General features: G+C 40.8%; 1 protein-coding gene across 7 annotated transcripts in view; it reads left to right on the top strand.

Annotated features, from left to right (window-relative positions):
- LOC140464289 (myosin phosphatase Rho-interacting protein-like) overlaps positions 1-19614 on the top strand; it is a 211384-nt gene that overhangs the window by 94912 nt on the left and 96858 nt on the right. For all 7 annotated transcript variants that reach the window (XM_072559181.1, XM_072559180.1, XM_072559179.1 and 4 more), the window contains exons 4-5: positions 2608-2759; positions 17970-18054. In XM_072559181.1, coding sequence (XP_072415282.1) covers positions 2608-2759; positions 17970-18054 — 237 coding nt within the window. The remainder of the gene's footprint in view (positions 1-2607; positions 2760-17969; positions 18055-19614) is intronic.

Raw genomic sequence — 19614 nt, 5'->3', positions numbered from 1 at the left:
ATTCCCTGGACTGAACATGCAAGAAGAAGGACTTTTGCCCGAAATGTCGATTTTCCTGCTTCTTGGATGCTGCCTGACCTGCTATTCTTTTCCAGCAGCACTCTAATCTAGTGCAAGAAGAATCAATTGACCAACCAGCAAGGCCCAGATTGATTTTGATTGTCTACCAGGATTTACCATGGAGCAATCCCATGACTGAAATTTAGCCAATTTCACAATATGCATTGGGCCAACCCCTGATCTAGAAATGGCCTAACCCCTGGACTAACTGTGGCAGTATTCCCTGACTGACTGCTTTACTTTCTACACAAAAGTGACCCTCTCAGCCACAAGCTGCCTGTCTTGTCTTCTGCTTCAAAGTACTATTTGAAGCACAACTTGCCTGCCTGATCCTGTCCACCTGGTGTGTTGCTGTTCTTGAGTTGGGTGAAGTGATGGTCCAGGGATATATCCTCCCCTGGACTGCATGGAGTTAATTCTCTTGTGTTATTCATGAGATGCAAATGTATGAATATAGGATACAACTCACCTCATGGCAAAAAATTCATCTCATTATCTAAGCAAGATGTTGCCAGGGTTGGAGGATTTGAGCTATAGGGAGAGGTTGAACAGGCTGGAGGGCTGGAGCTGTTTTCTCTGGAGGTTCGGAGGCTGAGGGGTTACCCTCCCTTCAGTTACCATGTTTCCTGAACTCTGAGAACCCCAATCTGCAGCTGCTAAAATCAAATGGATTCCAGAATCTGAGGAATGGAACTTAATTTAAACATTATATCAGGGAGCCAACTTTCCACAGTGAGTTAGTGGATGCTCCCAATTTTACTGCAGCTAAACTGGGAGTCAGATATTTTCCATTAGTTTGGGATCATCTTTCATCCTTTCATCAATTTAACCCAATCTCCCCTGAGCCACTGAGGCAGGCAGTAACAATTCTCATTTGATGCTTTGATAATGACTGTTTCTGTGCTATTAGGGTAACCTTCCATATTGCATTCAATCCTCCCACCCCCCCACCCCCAAAAAAGCTTCCATCTTTTGTAGCATTTTCATTGAAGTACCATTCTCTATAGTGTTTCTATAGTGTTGTTAAATTTTACTCGGTTATATAATAGCCTGATTCGATTGAATGCAAATATGCAACTGGTACTTTAGAGAGGGAAAGAATGCCGGTGCAGCCACTGTTGGATAAGTGATTTTCTGTGTCACTGGCTCTGCTGTGACACAAACATGTTTAGAAGAATTCAGAAGAATTGTTACTTAATGACAAGGAACAGATTGAGGTGTTGATGCTTGCATTTAATTTAGTATGTTACAAAACAACAGCTACGTGTGTCAACCAATACTTATTTCAGGTAATAACACTCAAGCTGATGGTGGGGAAGTGAGTGCTGTGAGGTGAGAAATAGATCGATCTTTGCATCTCAAGACATCCTATTGACTTGCACATTTTAAAATCTCTGGAGCTTTATTCACCAGGTACTGCTTTAGATGTAACTTATTGTTCTGTTGTCTGCATTCAACAATTCATTACTTTGGAATGTGCTTCATGTCATTGTCGTGTTGTACAGACAGAGTCCATTGCATTAAGTACATGCACAATGATCTCTGTTCCATGAATTGTGACTGTAATAGCAGGAATAAATATGATGGAGACATCTTCTCAACAGTATTGTAACTTCATGAACTAGGTTGATTACAGTGCTCTTTTATAGACAATGATGATATTTTAATAACAGGAATTGTAGCATGTGGAGACAGTGTAATAGGATCCAACAATGACTTACAGAACTTTTTGATGTTGGAAAGTCCTTCATGGAAAAGAAATCAGACAAAATCAGCTAAATGGTTAGGTTTTAAGGAAGATTGTAAAGGAAAGCAATGGAAATATTTTTGGAGAGAATTCAGAAACCAGGACTTATACAGTAAAGGAATGGATACCAGTTGTAAGAAACACAGGAATGTGGATACACAAGTATCCAGATGTGAGGAATGCAGATTTTTTGAATGGTTTTAGAACTGGAGAAGTTTTGAGAGGGGTGTGCTTTGAGTGGATTTGAACACACGGTTGAGAATTTTAACATTAAAAGTGTTAGCAAATCAGGAGCCAATACAGGTAAGCACGTGGGTGATACATATTGATATTTAGTGCGAGTTAGGTTACAGGTAGCAGAATTTTGAATGGTATTTGCTGAAAGGTGATGAAGATAAGGATGTAACTGAGCAAATCCATGTAAGGAAATCTTCCTGTGAACAGAAATTACTAGAAATACAGCAGATTTTGCAGCATCTAAAGCATGTAATGTTTCAAATGTTTGACCTTTCACTAATTCTGATGAAACTTGCTTTTGAAGAAGAGGCTATAGTTTCACTGTGATGATTGAATTTCAAGCAAATTGCCACTGATCTTAATGCCACTTGACTTCTCAACTAACTTGATTGCAGTCCATTGACCATTGACAGGTGAATTTCTGGAGAAATCAAACTGCATGTTAAAATGGGTAATTATTCATTTTTAATTGCATTTTGACTGAGTGATTTGCTTTTAAAATAAGGAAGTACTCAAAGTTGAAATAAGTTCCCTCATAGAAATCTCCTCTTTCCTTACAACAGCCCAGCACACTTCCGCAAGGCACCATCAATATGAATCTCTCCACTGATGTCACTGATGGTGAGAGCAAGACAGCTCAGAAGAACTCACTTTGTATTGTCACGCCAGAGAAGCACCACTTCATTCGTGCAGAAAACAAAGAGACCATAAATGGGTGAGTGAATGCTGTTTCTGACATTATAAATCACTTGTCTCCTGGGTTCGTGACTGACCTCTGCATCTTTTTGAACCAGTTGGTATGCTGGTTTCCTTCATACACTGATGACGCTTGATTCGTCAAGTACCAGATGGATCATCTTTGAATTAAATAGATCTGAATTAATGATAGAAATCATACGGTTCCTAACAGCCCTTTGTCCCATTCAGTCTGTACTGCCAAAAATACACTAAATCAGTACTAGACCCTTTTTCCCCACACAGAGTTCATAGCCTTGAATGTTATTAAATTTCAAGTGTTCATTCAAATATTTTTTAAAGGTTGTGAGGTTAGCTGTGCCCCCCACCATTCCACTGCATTCCAGACTCCCATCACCCTCTGGATGAGAATACTTTCCTCAAGTCTCCTCTAAACCCCTAGTCTTTCACCTTAAAATTAGGGTCCCTACCCCACCCCGGTTATTGATCCTTCAACAAAGGGGAAAAGCAGCTTTCCACTCAACCTGTCCATGCCTCTGGTTACCTCACGTTAGAAATAGGAGCAGGAGTAGACTATCTGGCCTGGCAAGCCTTCTCTGCCATTCAGTAAGATCATGGCTGATCTTTTTTGTGGATTCAGCTCCACTTACCTGCCCACTGTCCATAACCCTTAATTCCTTTATTGTTCAAAAATCTATCCACCTTTGCCTTAAAAACATTCAGCGAGGTACCCTCAGTTGCTTCACCGGGCAGGGAATTCCACAGATTTGGGTGAAGAAGCTCCTCCTCAATTCAGTCCTAAATCTGCTTCCCCTTATTTTCAGGCTATATCCTCGCATTCTAGTTTTACCTGCCGGTGGAATCAGTCTCCCTGCTTCTGTCTTATCTATTCCTTTCATAATTTTATATGTTTCAATGAGATCCCACTTCAACCTTCTAAATTCCAATGAGTATAGTCCCAACCTACTCAATCTCTCATTATAAGCCAATCCTCTCAATTCTGGAATCATCCTAGTGAACCTCCTCTGCCAGTATTTCCTTTCTCAAGTAAAGGGACCAAAATTGTACGTAGTACTCCATGTGTGGCCTCACCCTGTACAGCTGCAGCATAACCCTTCCTATTTTTAAACTCCATTCCTCCTACAATGAAGGACAATATTTCATTTGCCATCATAATTACTTGCTGCACTTGCAATATATCTCAGTAAGGTTCCCACTCAACCTTTTCTGCTTCAAAAAAAACCCCGAGCTTATCCAGCCTCTTTTTGTACCTAAGATGTTCCGTTCCTGGCAGTATCCTGGTGAGTCTCCTCTGCACATTCTCCAGCGCAATCACATCCTTCCTATAGTGCAGTGACCAGAATTGAACACCGTATCCCAGCTGTGGCCTAACCAAAGTTCTCTACAGTTCCAGCATAATGTCCAACTCTTATAATCTATGCTTTGACTGATAAAGGCAAGTGCTCCATATACCTTAACTGCCTTATTAACCTGATGCACCGCCTTTGTAAACAAGCACCCCAATATCCCTCTGTTCCTCTTAGCTTCCTAGTGTCCTGTTGTTCATTGAGTACTCCTTTGTCTTGTTACTTCTCCCAAAGTGTATCATCTCGCACTTAGCGGAGTTATCTGTCAATAGTCTTACCAATAGCTGTGGTAAAATAAATACAGATTTGTGTTTACATAGTGCCTTATCATATCTCTCAGAAGCATATAAACATATTTCACATTTAATTAAATACTTTGAAAGGTAGCAAGTGTTCTGTTTTCTGTTGTTTTATCCTTGATGTGAAGGTTCAAATCCCTACTGCCTCTGAGACTTTTAAATGCGTAATGTTATACAATTCAACTGTAAGAATAGAGGACAAGGGAGACCATGGTTTAGTTCACCACAGATGTCAAAACAATGAGTGATCCCATCCAGTGGGAGCCAACAGTCCACCCTCATTGCAACCAATTGCACTTTCAATTATTCTATCGTTTTTCTTTGTTTGCCTGCCTCTCTGATCATTCCAGGTCTTGACCAATGTTCATGTGAAGAGCAGCTACCCAAAAACAGCATTTGCTTGCCTTCTGGTGTCAGCTGTGGCTCAGTTATCTCTGAATCACAAGATTCTAAGTTCAAACTCCAATTTCAGGGCTTCAGCACAAGAAAATCAAAGATGGCCTTGCAGTGTATTATACTGAGAGAGTTCTACAGTGTTGGAGGTACCATTTTATGGATGAGCTATTAAACCAAGGCCCCGTCTGATGGCTCAGGTGGAAGTAAGAAAAATTCCATGGCACTATTTTGAAGATGAGCAAGGAATTATTCCCAAGTCCTGCATAATCCACATCTATTAATCAACATCACAACAAGTTGGCATCCTTCCGAGTGCAACAGTTGACCAGAAAGTAGCCTCTGACAATTGAGAGATCAGACAAGATCTTCTGCTTATCTTTTAATGACTGAAAAGCTGATTCAACTAAGACAACGCCTGCCACAAGTGTACAGGAAGTTGTCCCATGCCGGAGGAAGATCTTGATGATACTGATTTTTTTTATTCATTCACAAGATGAGGGCATCTCTGGCTAGGCTAGCATTTGTTGCCTATCCTTTATTGCCCAGAGGGTAATTAAGAGTCACCCACATTGTTGTGGGTCTAGTGTCACATGTAGGCCAGACCAGGTAAGGATGGCAGTTTCCTTCCCTAAAGGACCAGATGGGTTTTTCTGACAGTTGACAATAGATTCATGATTGTTGTTAGACTCTTAATTTCAGATTATTCATTTGAAGTGCTGCCATTATCTTTGAAACTTCTGAAATCTCATGTTATTGTGGTGGTCATGATTACCTGCCCAGAGCTGATGCTGTCATTTGCATTGATTTCCAGCAAGGGTCTTCCACTTGATTATTGAGGGCTTTCATGTTTGATGCCAGCATCATTGATGCAGAGCTTTGGAAATCTCATTAACGTCTTGGCATTGGCTGCCAAAGCACATTGTATATCCTTTGAGATGGAACCACCTCCCGTCCTGTGTACAGTGAGGACTCTTTCCTTGGGCTTAACCCAAAGACTGCTTCACTGATGATTGTGGTCTTTCGAAATGATGCTGACAATGTGTTGTGGAAATTGCAAAAAGCAGATTTTTCTGGTCATTATCAGATTACTGCTTGGGGGAGTACATTGAATGCAAATCAGTTGCTGGGTTTCCTTCATAACAACAATGATAACACTGAAGAAAAGTGCTTCATTGGTTGTACCTAAATGGTAATGAAAAGTGCTACATAAATGTATGTCTTTTATTAGTCTGTTCCCTTGACCCCTTACCCTGTAGTCATGGTTTGTCTAGCAGTAGCTGTAATTAACTTCCTCTTTTTCTGCTTATTATCTCCTGCATCTCTTTGTTTATTTTCTTTATGGGATGTCTGTGTCACTAGCAAGGCCAGCGTTTGTTGCCTGTCTTTGCTTGCATGAGTGACGAGTTCCTTTTTCTTACTCTGCTGTCGTAGTCTGGTGGAGGTGCACCCACAGTGCTGCTGAGGGGGGTATTTCAGGATTAAAGCCCAGTGACATTGAAGGAACAGTGATTTCGGTCCAATTAAGGATTGTGTGTGATTCGGTGGGTAAGCTGCACGTGCAGGTGTTCCAAGTGCCTGCTATCCTTGTTCTAGATGGTGGAGGTCATGGACTTTGAAATGCATTGAAAGAACATTGATAAGTTGCCCACTGGTCGGAGGTGGTCATTACCAAATCTTTGTGAATGTTACTTGGCCATTTTCAGCCTAAGCCTGAATGCTGTCCAGAAGGACATATACTCTTCAGTATCTGAGGAGTTGCAAATGGTCCTGAAATCACTGCAATCCTCAACAAACAGTCCTATTGCTCGCCTTGTGATGGAGATAAAGTAATTGACATGGCAGCTGAAGATACTTGGACCTGTTACATCTGCTGAGGACTTCATGGAGCTGAGACAATTGGCCTCCAACAAATATAACCATTTGTGCTGGGTAGGACTCCAACTGGCAGAGAGACTTCCTGAATGCCTCAGACATTCAAATACTGCTTTGATGTCAAAAGCAATCACTTTCTCCTCAATGTTTTTAGCTCTTTTGGCCAAGTTCCCTTAGCAGAAACCAAATTGGTGGGCAGGTTATTGCTGTCAAGTGCAGTTTGGTAGCTTTTTAAATTTTACCCTCCATCACTTCATTGATGATTAACAGTAGACTGATGGGGACAAAGCACAAAATATTTATAATTTTTGCAAGGGTGCCTTTTGAGCACAACTTTATCATGCTCAGTAACTCCCGTGTTAGGTAATGCAGGTATGTAGTAACATTACCTCTGTATCTGAATTGGCATATAGGATATTTGGACTTGCACAGAAACAAAAATAGAAGAATTCACCAATATTCTTGAATTTTCATCCCATTAAACTTAAAGTCACAACACACGGGGAAAGCATTAATTTCCTAAGTGCAGCAGTATTGAATCAGCACAAGACATGCTTAAGTTAGCAAAAGATCTTTCTGTAATAACAGACACATAAAGCCATCACCATATTATCCATGGACCAGTGAGATCAGAGCTAATGCTTTTCCATTGCAGATTCACAGCATATTTGGCAGAGTTGGTGGTGTCAGGTCAGGGGTTTAAGAGGTTTAGGCATTTTTAAGGTAAGCATGATGCTTTTTAAATCATTTATCAGGAGTTAGACCATGTATTTTATAGGTTAAAGTTTTCTGATTGACTATTTTATTTAATTTCATTGGATCCCTCAGGTCACTGATTAAAATTGAGACTTTTTAAGGGTTCCAGTCCAAGAGGAATTCAAATAATTTACAATGAGGATTCCACTGGATCCCTCTGTTCACCTGCTTCTGGCGTGTGGCATGTAAAGTTGCTCAGGTGATCATGATTTTGGCGTGAAAATCCAACCACCAGTCTTGAAGATGGATAGCATGTAAACTCACCCATAATAAAAGATTTGGTGAAGAGCAGCAGTTGATAGCCCCATACATATGAGAAGCTTGATCTTGGAAAAGCTTGAGGGAAGTGCTTGCTGAGGAGATGCCTGCTGAATGCAGCCTGGGGAGCTGGGATTATAGCAGTATTTAGTTGCAGGGGAAGTAGCCTTGAAAACCAGTCTTGGGAGAAGTGATTGAGCAACTGTGAGGTGAGCAATCGGGACAATTTGAACTGGAGTCTTATTGTTTGTCAACTCCTTACATGTAGAGGGGTATGTGGGCCTCCAGGCTGAGTTGGAGTTGTTGCTGGATGGAAGTCAGATGCTAATCAAAGAAGTGAAGCTGTAATTTCACTTGTGAAAGGTAGAGTTTGAAGGATTTTTATGGTTCTTATAGATCACTGACATCTGGTACACTGCTGAAAAACTCATGGAATCTCTCTTGGTTGTGTTTAAATTTGGTGCACAGTTCGTTACTTGTGCCTGATAATTCAGATATTTCTGAATGTTTGAATTAAGATAGATAGTTTAGACCTTTTGCTTTTTGTTTTTTACATAGATAATTCCTCCTATTTGTTTAAAACAGTGGAATCTTATGACATTATTCTCTCAGTATGTAGAGCTTCCAATCTTGCCCACCTTTCAATTGGCCCTTTAACTGTACTGTAAAGTGTGTCTCGGATAAATTGACGAGGGTGAAGCCAAGCAGATCTTTCCCTTTGATTCCATCATCATCTTCCACAGGTTAGTCAATGCTTCAAGACTCAGCCAGCTCCCTTAACTTAATGTTTCAGAGGCACTTTTAATGATAGGTATCAATGTCCCCTACGCAAAGTATGTTGTGTGCCCTCGTAGTGCTTCTTCCAAATGATATTCAGTGTTGAGTATTGGTTCATATGCTAAGGGTTCGCAGTAGCTGTAATCTGCTAAAAGGTTTCCTTGTCTGTGTTTGATCAGATATCAAAAGACCTCATAGGGTTCAGAATCAGTGGCTCAGGGCAGCTCCCACCTGACTGTATCCCACCGTCAGTGGAGGACTTTGCAATGTCATGGGGAAGGTTGCAGTATTGAGGTTTCGAGTGCCTACTCTGGTGTTGGTGGTCCGTCCAGTTTTATTGTTTTTCAATGTTTCAGCAGCATTTTGACACAGTTGAGTCACTTGTCCTACCATTTCAGAGGGCACTTAAGAGTCAACCATGCACCTATATGTCTGTAGACCGAAACAGGTAGCAATAGCAAATTTCCTTCCCTCGAACGCATTCATGAAGTTGGGTTTTATGACAATCTGATAGTTTAATGATCACTGTTATTTAGTCTGGCTTTCAATTCCAGATGTATTACTTAATTGAAATTAAATTCTGCCAGCTGCTGTGTTGATATTTGAACTCATGCCCTAAAGTATTATTTAGAGTCTCTGGATTACTCATCAGATTACATTACCAAAACTTCCTTGTTTTCATAAGACATCTTTTGATTCAGCTACATTCAAGGCTGAAGTACCTTGAGGTTTTGTTTGCTGATTTATTCACATGAATAACTGTCTAATCTCTTCAAGTTGCCTAATATGTGTGTCGTGGAACCATAACTCTGCCTGTCTAATTCCTTTTGTAATCTCTTGATTGTTGATTTTTCTTGCCACACTTCCTTAGTATCATCTGTAAACTTGACCAAGCTGCATTGATCTTTTTGAATCTGCACAGCTTCTGACCAGCAGGGATCCTGTACACAAATCCTTTGTGCTTCTTGGAGAATGTATTCAAGCACAACTGGCTCCTTGTGAAACTGCAGGAGAAAATCAGTAGCTTCAGACAGGAGAGGAGAAAATTTGTAGTAAAAGAAGGATTATAAAAACAAAGTTCCTGTGGGATTACTTTGGAAACCTGAGACATGGAATGCATCTATCCAGTAAGGGAGATGTGTTGATCTCTGGGTTAGCTTACAAGCTTTGAGTTTTAAAATGCGTTGTATTACATAGACTCCAGTTTAGATCTCTGACACAACCAGTTTGGAGTTTGCTCTCTGGTGTTCATTCCATAGGCTCAAAATTTCTGGCAATAAAAGTTAAACTCTGTAATGTTTATCTGACATGCTTACTGTGTTTTAGTTACGGTTGTTATACTGAACCTTTGCCAGTTGAGTGCCCGTTTATGAACCTCAAATGAGCCAGTAAACTCCTTGATGTTTGTCTGGATTGCAGAACAGTTTAAAAAAAGCTCCACAATTTAGTACAATAGATTAAACAAATAACTTGCCAAAGATCACTGTTAAAGAGAGACATGAGATGAAGTAAATCCCAAAGAATTAGCCCATATTCAGACTGTAGTTATGTCACCCTGAGAGGTACTTTATGTAAAGTTCACACATTATCATATTGTACCCCTGTATTTTAGGTTTAATTTTATATGCTATGCTGTTTTTGCCATGTCATTTTTAAAAATGTTGTATCCCACTGCAAATTTTGTTGGAATCTTTTTGGAATAGTGTGAGATATGATGATTTAAGGACACTGTTTTCTCTGATGGTAGTCATTTCTGCAGGAACAGGGTAAAGCATCAAGCTGTGGGAGAATGCACAGAGCTACCTCTCAGAAAAATGAGCTGCAACCGAGTAAGATGTGTGCAAGAGTCCAATATTTCAAGAGGAAAGGAAGCTGATATTGTCAGTACCAAAATGGAAATGAGTGGAGATGAGTGAGCCAACAAATTAGACAACATTACAAAGAAGTATCATTGAATATAGAATCCCTTCAGTAAGGAAAGTGGCCATTTGGCCCATCACATCTGCACTGTCCCTCTGAAAAGTATCCCACACAGACTCAGCACCATCCCTCCGATTCTTCTAATCCCATGTTTCCTGTGGCTAACCCACCTAACCTGCACAGCCCTGGACACGACAGGGCAAGTTAGCTTGGCCAGTCTACCTAACCTGCACATCCCTGGACACTATGGGGAAATTTCCCATGGCCAATCCACCTAATGTGCACATCTTTGGACTGAAGAGCACTGACAAAAAGCAAGACACAATAGAAGATATTTATGTTAGATTGTTTAGATCAGATGGGATTAATTAATTTGATTTAGTTTTATGTTCAATATTTGTCAACTAGATTTTGAAAGGACATGTTGACTCTCTTTGGATAACTGGGGTTCTTTCTGGGGAAGGTGGGACCTCTATAAACAGGATGGTCTACACTTGAACCTGAGGGGCACCAGTATCCTTGGGGGAGGTTTGCTAGTGCTCTTGGGGGCGGGGGGTGGGGTGGTTAAGCTAACTCTGCAGGGGCATGGGAACCTGGCCAGAGCTTTAGGGTGGAAGACCTGGAGTGTAGGGAGGTTAGGAACATGGTGTCAATCTCAAAGGAGGGTGCCTGTAAACAGGAAAGTGGCTTGAAGTGTGTATACTTCAATGCAAGAAGTATACGAAATAAGGTAGGTGAACTTGCAGCGTGGGTTGGTACCTGGGATTTCAATGTTGTGGCTATCACAGAGATATGGGTAAAACAGGGACAGGATTGGCTGTTGCAGGTTCCAGGGTTTAAATGTTTTAGTAGGGTCAGAGGTGGGGGTAAAAGAGGGGGAGGTGTGGCATTGCTTGTCAAGGATAGTATTACAGTGGTGGAAAGGACGATGGATGAAGACTTGCCATCTGAGGTAGTTTGGGCTGAGGTTAGGAATAGGAAAGGTGAGGTCACCCTGTTAGGAGTTTTCTACAGGCCTCCTAATAGTCCAAGAGACGTAGAAGAAAGGATTGCAAGGATGATTCAGGAGAAGAGTGAAAGTAACAGGGTGGTTGTTATGGGGGTCTTTAACTTTCCTGATATTGACTGGGAAAGCTATAGCTCGAGTTCGTTACATGGGTCGGTGTTTGTCCAATATGTACAGGAGGGTTTCCTGACACAATATGTAGACAGGCCAACAAGAGGTGAGGCCATACTGGATTTGATTCTGGGTAATGAACCAGGCCAGGTGTTAGAATTGGAGGTAGGTGAGCACTTTGGGGACAGTGACCACAATTTGGTGACTTTTACTCTAGTGGTGGAGAGGGATAAGTGTACACTTCAGGGCAAGAGTTATAGCTGGGGGCAGGGAAATTATGATGCGGTGAGGCACGACTTAGGATGCGTGGTTTGGAAAAGTAGGCTTCAAGGCAAGGGCGCAATTGATATGTGGAGCTTGTTCAAGGAGCAACTATTGAGTGTCCTTGATAAGTATGTACCTGTCAGGCAGGGAGGAAAGGGTCGTGTGAGGGAGCTGTGGTTTAATAAGGAATTGGAATCCCTTGTTAAAGGGAAGAGGGCGGCCTATGTCAAGATGAGGCGTGAAGGTTCAATCGGGGCGATTGAGAGTTATAAGGTAGCCAGGAAGGATCTGAAGAGAGAGCTAAGAGCAGCGAGAAGGGGACATGAAAAGTCCTTAGTTGGTAGGATTAGGGAAAACCCAAAGGCTTTCTATAGGTATGTCAGGAATAAAAGAATGACTAGGGTAGGAATAGGTCCAGGTAAAAACAATGACTGCAGATGCTGAAAATCAAATACTGGATTAGTGGTGCTGGAAGAGCACAGCAGTTCAGGCAGCATCCAGCGAGCAGCGAAATCAACGTTTCGGGCAAAAGCCCTTCATCAGGAATAAAGGCAGTGAGCCTGCAGCATGGAGAGATAAGCTAGAGGAGGGTGGGGGTGGGGAGAGAGTAGCATAGAGTACAATGGGTGAGTGGGGGAGGGGATGAAGGTGATAGGTCAAAGAGAAGAGGGTGGAGTGGATAGGTGGAAAAGAAGATAGGCAGGTCGGACAAGTCAAGGAGACAGTAAGTGAGCTGGAAGTTTGCACAACATGGTTGAAGAGCTTCAGAGCAGAGGACCAGTCAAGGATAGTAGTGGGAAGTTGCGTGTGGAGGCTGAAGAGATTGGGGAGACACTGAATGAATACTTTTCGTCAGTATTCACTCAGGAACAGGACATTATTGCTGATGAGAATACTGAGTCACAATTAATTAGAATGGACGGCTTTGAGGTATGTAGGGAAGAGGTGTTGGAAATTCTGGAAAGGGTGAAAATAGATAAGTCCCCTGGGTCCGATGGCATTTATCCCAGGATTCTCTGGGAAGCAAGAGAGGAGATTGCAGAGCCATTGGCCTTGATTTTTATGTCCTCGTTGTCTACAGGAATAGTGCCAGAAGACTGGAGGATAGCAAATGTGGTTCCCTTGTTCAAGAAGGGGAGTAGGGATAACCCTAGTAACTATAGGCCAGTGAGTCTCACTTCTGTTGTGGGCAAAGTCTTAGAGAGAATTGTAAAGGATAGGGCTTATGTACATCTGGATAGGAATAATGTGATCAAGGATAGTCAGCATGGTTTTGTGAAGGGCAGATCGTGCCTCACAAACTTTATTGAATTCTTTGAGAAGATGACTAAGGAGGTGGACGAGGGTAAAGCGGTAGATGTGGTGTATATGAATTTTAGTAAAGCGTTTGATAAGGTTCCCCATGGTAGGCTACTGCAAAAAATATGGAGGTATGGCATTGAGGGTGAGTTGGAGGTTTGGATTAGGAATTGGCTGGCTGGAAGAAGACAGAGGGTAGTAGTTGATGGTAAAGGTTCATCTTGGAGTGCAGTTACTAGCGGTGTTCCGCAAGGATCTGTTTTGGGACCATTGCTGTTTGTCATTTTTATAAATGACCTGGAGGAGGGGCTAGAAGGTTGGGTGAGCAAGTTTGCGGATGATACGAAAGTTGGTGGAGTTGTTGACAGTGAGGAAGGATGTGTCAGGTTACAGCAGGATATAGATAGGCTGCAGAGCTGGGCAGAAAGGTGGCAAATGGAGTTCAATGTGGGTAAGTGTGAGGTGATTCACTTTGGTATGAGTAACAAAAAGATGGGGTACTGGGCTAATGGTCGGATACTTGGTAGTGTGGATGAGCAGAGGGATCTTGGTGTTCATGTACACAGATCTCTGAAAGTTGCAACCCAGGTAAATAGTGCTGTGAAGAAGGCATATGGCGAACTGGCTTTTATTGGTAGAGGAATTGAGTTCCGGAGTCCTGAGGTCATGTTGCAGTTGTATAAGACTCTGGTGCGGCCGCATCTGGAGTATTGTGTGTGGTTTTGGTCGCCATACTATAGGAAGGATGTGGAGGCACTACAACGGGTGCAGAGGAGGTTTACCAGGATGTTGCCTGGTATAGTAGGAAGATCCTATGAGGAAAGGCTGAGGCACTTGGGGCTATTTTCATTGGAGAAAAGTAGGTTTAGGGGTGACTTGATAGAGGTGTACAAGATGATTAGGGGTTTAGATAGGGTTGACCATGAGAACCTTTTTCCACGTATGGAGTCAGCTATTACGAGGGGGCATAGCTTTAAATTAAGGGGTGGTAGGTATAGAACAGATGTTAGGGGTAGATTATTTACTCAGCGAGTCGTGAGTTCATGGAATGCCCTGCCAGTAGCAGTGGTGGACTCTCCCTCTTTATGGGCATTTAAACGGGCATTGGACAAGCATATGGAGGATAGTGGGCTGGTGTAGGTTAGGTGGGCTTGCATCGGCACAACATCGAGGGCCAAAGGGCCTGTACTGCGCTGTATTCTTCTATGTTCTCCTCATCCATGACTTGGTGTTTTAGTATCAGTAGACTAATGCATCTGGTCAAGTATGGGACTTGACAGTAAACAAATTACTGCCAATGCATTTTGCACACTGGTGGGGGTAATAGATGCTGAAAAACCATCCCATAGCCTCAATGAAGAAGTGAAATCAAATGAAATAAATGCCTTTTTTAATGTTTTGCTCAGCTGAGCCTAATGCCTGACTGCAAAAAAATCTACAATATGATGTATATTCTTTCCCTATGATCATGCACTACCTCACTTTTCTGATTCCAAAGAATTTTAAGTGCAGATTTGCAATGATCTAATATTGTTAATGCACATGGTTAACTAATTACAGTCAAGCAAGTGAACAATATGAGTGCAGATGGATTTCTCATTGCTTGTCTCGCTAAGGCTACCGTACCCTTCGTAGACATTACCTTTTTGGGATATCGGGAGCAACAATTGTAGCCACTGATAACCTCTCTAAACTTACATATCAATTTATCAAGTCAAACTGCCATTCCCAGTTGTGAGGTCACTTTGGAGCCATTTTTCTCCCTCTGAAACCTCACCTGTGTCCCCTTTTCAAGAGAAGTGAGTAAGCAGCTTCATGAGTAAGCAGACCTGAAACAAAACCAAGTATGAATGAATTTGTGTTCGGGTTGTGAAACTCCTGCAGGGATTTTAAAATGGGAAAAATTCTGCTGGGAATTTCAAAAAGGAAGATTTCATGCGAGAACTTGGCAAAGTGTGGAAGGAGAACCAGAAAATAGCAGAATGGAGATCAGAGGACCAAGGTATAAGCAGCAGTAAATTATGAAATATCCCAATGTGTGCAAGGCATAAGTTTTTTTTATTCATGCAGGAGATGTAAGTCTTGCTGGCTGGAGCAGTAATCATTGTGTTCATGAAAATAATGAAAGTGAGGAAGGAAGTATAAATTATATGTATGTCAACTTCACAGTGTAAATAATCAAGTTGATTATTTGATTAGGCATAAATTGTTACATGAAATTATGATGTAGTCACAATAAAGAGGCATGGCATAATCAAGGAATGAATTTTAAACATCACTGGTTATCAAACTTTCAGGAATGATGAAGAAAGGAAAAAAGGAGGGGGCATGGGAATATTTTTGAATGGTGTACCAGATGGATATTCATAGCTCTGTGAAAGTGGAGTTGCAGGTAGATAGCATAGTGAAGAAGGTGTTTGGTATGCTTTGCTTTATTGGTCAGAGTATTGAGTACAGGAGTTGGGAGGTCATGTTGTGGTTGTACAGGACATTGGTTAGGCCACTGTTGGAATATTGCGTGCAATTCTGGTCTCCTTCTTATCAAAAAGATGTTGTGTAACTTGAAAGGGTTCAGAAAAGATTTACAAGGATGGTGCCAGGGTTGAAGGATTTGAGTTATAGCGAGAGGTTGAATAGGCAAGGGCTGTTTTCCCTGGAGCATCAGAGGTTGAGGGGTGAACTTATAGAGGTTTATAAAAGATATAAAAGAAATGTAAGGGGCAACGTTTTCACTCAGAGGGTGGTACGTGTATGGAATGAGCTGCGAGAGGAAGTGGTGGAGGCTGGTACAATTGCAATATTGAAAAGGCATCCAAATAGGTATATGAATAGGAAGGGTTTGGAGGGATATGGGCCAGGTGCTGGCAGTTAGGACGAGATTGGGTTGGAATATCTGGTCGGCATGGACGAGTTGGACCGAAGCGTCTGTTTCCGTGCTGTACGTCTCTATGACTCTGAATATATTTGAGTTTAGGAGCAGAGGAGGAGCTGTGCATTGCTGGAAAGTTCTTCTAAAGATGCCAATGAGTGGGCAGAAATGCATAAGCAAATTTCAAAGATGTGTACCAAAAGTAAAACAGGAACATCAGACTTCAATTAATTTGATATGAAGTGGAGAAAATATATTGCTAAAGATAGGAAAGGAGAAAAATTTCTGATATATGGATATGAGAACTCAATAAGTAACTAATAAATATGTCTCCATTCCAATAAGGTAGGAGACAGTATTGAATCTAGTTCTGAGGAATGAAGTAGGACAAGTGGAGTGTGTTACAGGATGAGACCATCCATTTGAGAATGACAACAACATAATTCAGCTTAAAATGATTTTAGAAAGGAGTTCAGAAATATCAATGATAAAATTGCTCAGTTGGGTAAAGATAAATATCACTGATTTAAGAAGGGGCCTACCATAGATACGTTGATAAAGGTCATTGTGTGTTAAATCAGACAGAACCATGGAGAATATTCAAAGGAGAGATAATTCAAGTGCAAATTTGACATATATTCTTTTGAAGGGGAAAGATCGAGCATTCAAAGTTAATGTTCTCTGGATAACAGTGGAAATGAAATTTAAAATAAAACGTAAAAAGGAAGTATATGACAAATGCCAAGCATGATTCAGTTCATTGCAGAAGCATTGAAAGTACAAGAGAGATGAGAAATTAATAGCGGAGGCAGAGAGGTTATTAGAAAAGATGAATAGGTATTGTTAAATTGAACTTTAAAACATTTCATTGCATGTAATTCAGAGAGGGCAGTTTTCTGTTCAGGCAGCAGGCTAAATGGCCAGAAAGTGCTGGTGTGTTAATAAACCAATAGGAATCCTGTCAGGCTTCCAGACTGAAGGCAAGAGGACTTTGGGATTGAGAGGCTGAGCAGTAACTACTTTAAAATACTGAGGGATGGTAATTGCTTTCTTCCCTAAGTAAAAGGCTATTCCTTTTTTTTTTGTTTTAAGAATGTGCTTTTATTATTATAGATGCAATTTTCAATACTTTGGACATCATTTTTGCTACTTTTGCAGTTTTATTTGCTTTATTCTGGATTTAGCAGCTGTGAACCTTTTCTCAGCAGCATGGGAGCCATTTACTCAGTTTTATCTCAGATCTCTGATGAGGAATTAGAAAAACTGGAGAATTAAGAGGCGGCGGGTGGTGGGCATTCTGATCTCAACTCTGCTTCTTTCAGCTTTTATCTAATTCTCCTCCCACATTTCGCCAACTCCTAGCACGAAATCTTCCAGATTAAAAATCCCTGTAGAAAATTTCCCATCTTAAATCCATGACTTTAGCTTTATAGTCCAGATTTGTTAGTTGAATATAGATTCCAAAAGCTGCAGAGCAGGAATTCTTCAGAACTCTACTGTGAACACATAATTAACATTATCACTGCACCAGCATCTTCCTGATTGATATGAAATGTTAACTAAGTGGTATTAATGCTGGACTATTAATCCAGACACCCAGTTAATGTTCTGGAGACTCCAGTTTGAATCCAGCATGATGGAATTTGAATTCAATAATATAACACTGAAATTAAGAGTCTAATAATGACTAAGGAATTGCTGGCAAAGCCTATCTGGTTCACTGATATCTTTTACAGAGGGAACCCTTACCTGTTTTCGCCTCTAGGTGACTCCAGACCCATGGCAACGTAGTTGGATAGGCAATAAGATGCTAACCCAGCCAAAACCCGCATCCTGTGAATGTATGAATAAAGAAAATTCTCCCTTTTACAGATGCTGTCAGACCTGCAGGTTATTTCCAGCAATTTCTGTTTTTATTTCAGATTTTCAATGTTTGCACTATTTTGATTTGAAACAGCTGCTGACTCCTGTGAATAAATCTCCTTGAGATCATTGACCTTATTGCCACTTGAAATTCTGATCTTTTTCTTCTCAGCTGGTTTGAAATGCTGATCGTGTATCCACGCACGAACAAACAAAATATGAAAAAGAAAAGGAAAGTGGAACCCGCCACACCACAGGTAAATAAAATGTGGGAAGGCAATGCGTAAATAAGCAAAATCAAATGATGTGAGATATGCATGGTATTGGGTTGGATTTAACCTGATCATCAGTGGTACCTAACATTAATTAATTATGTTTAAAAATGTTCTTCAGTTACACTAAAGACTAATTTTCAATAAGAATTAAGTTTGTTCTGAAGAAAGGTCAACAGACCCAAAATGTTAACACTGCTTTCTCTCCACAGATACTGCCAGGCCTGTTGAGTTTCTGTAGATACTTCTGTTTTTGTTTCATGAGCTGTGTGGGGTTGGGTTGCCTAAAAGAAAGGATGAATGTAAAATATAACACATGAATTCAGAACATTTTAAAAAGCTTCCCAATCAATCCCTTGCACTTGCAATATGGTCACTGTAATCTAAGGTGAAGTAGCAACCAATTCACCTTAGTACAACCCAGCAAATACCCATGAGATAACTGACCAATTGAATGTTTTATTGGTTTTGGTTGAACAGTCAATGTTGGCCACAATAAAAGGAATATTCCCATCAGGGATAAAAGCCATAAAAATGCAGGTTGTACGAGTAAGCAGATAAGCAGAAAGTCATAATATTCATTTCCTTCATTCTCTCTGTCTTTATTGATGGAACTGCTACTTCCTGCGGTATGGTTTTACCACAAATGGCATTCTGTCAATTTGCTTTTCCTAATGTGAGCTGAGGCGGTGAATGGCAATATATGTTTAACATGCCCTTTCCAACAGTTGTCACCAGTAGCAAACAGGAGTCTGAACTATAGCTATTTTTTCTCTTTCCTAGTAGCAGCACAAAAGTCCTCCCTATCCCAGCATTTGTTAAAACCACTTAACAGATCACAGTGCAAAAATGAAACTAGCACCGTTTGAAATGTGTGGTTAAATATATCACTGAAACTTGCATTTATATTTATAGTATCTGAAAATCTTGCAGACAGTTTTCAATGGGATCTTTGTATCTTATTTGTTTATTTCTTATGCATGTCTGCTTGTTGTGTGCCATACTATGCAGTCAGCTCTGATTTGTGTAAATTCAGTTTGTTTGCTGTCAACTTTGAATGAGGCGCAACAGATTTAATAGTGTATATCATTGTTGCTTTTTGATGTGAGCAAAGTAGGTTTTATTTCTTAAATATGATCAGCATCAAGTTCCTGGAGATTATTTCAACCTGCTTGACCTTTATTGAGAGAGTTGACCTTTGAGAGGCCAAACAGATTGAATTTCTGCTAGGCCAAGTCTCCTTGGAGACCCATGCACTGGTTTGGCTCTGACACTTGAAAGAACAATGCTGCACAAGACCATTAATGTATGAGAAGAGGAAATGCTGAGGTATGGGGGAAGGCTTTATTTATATCACGGAATATTGATATTCTCATTTCTGTCAGTAGATTATGGATTTGAGTCTCAATTCAGACATTTGAGCATTTAAATCTAAGCTGAACTCCATTGGACTACTGAGGGAAATGCTGTTTTTCAGATGAGCTGTTACGCCATCTTGTCTGATATTTTGGATGGATGTAAAAGATCCCGAGGCATTGTGAAGTT

This window comes from Chiloscyllium punctatum, chromosome 40, assembly GCF_047496795.1.
Source record: "Chiloscyllium punctatum isolate Juve2018m chromosome 40, sChiPun1.3, whole genome shotgun sequence".
Lineage (NCBI taxonomy): Eukaryota > Metazoa > Chordata > Chondrichthyes > Orectolobiformes > Hemiscylliidae > Chiloscyllium > Chiloscyllium punctatum.
This window is presented reverse-complemented; position numbering and strand designations above follow the sequence as displayed.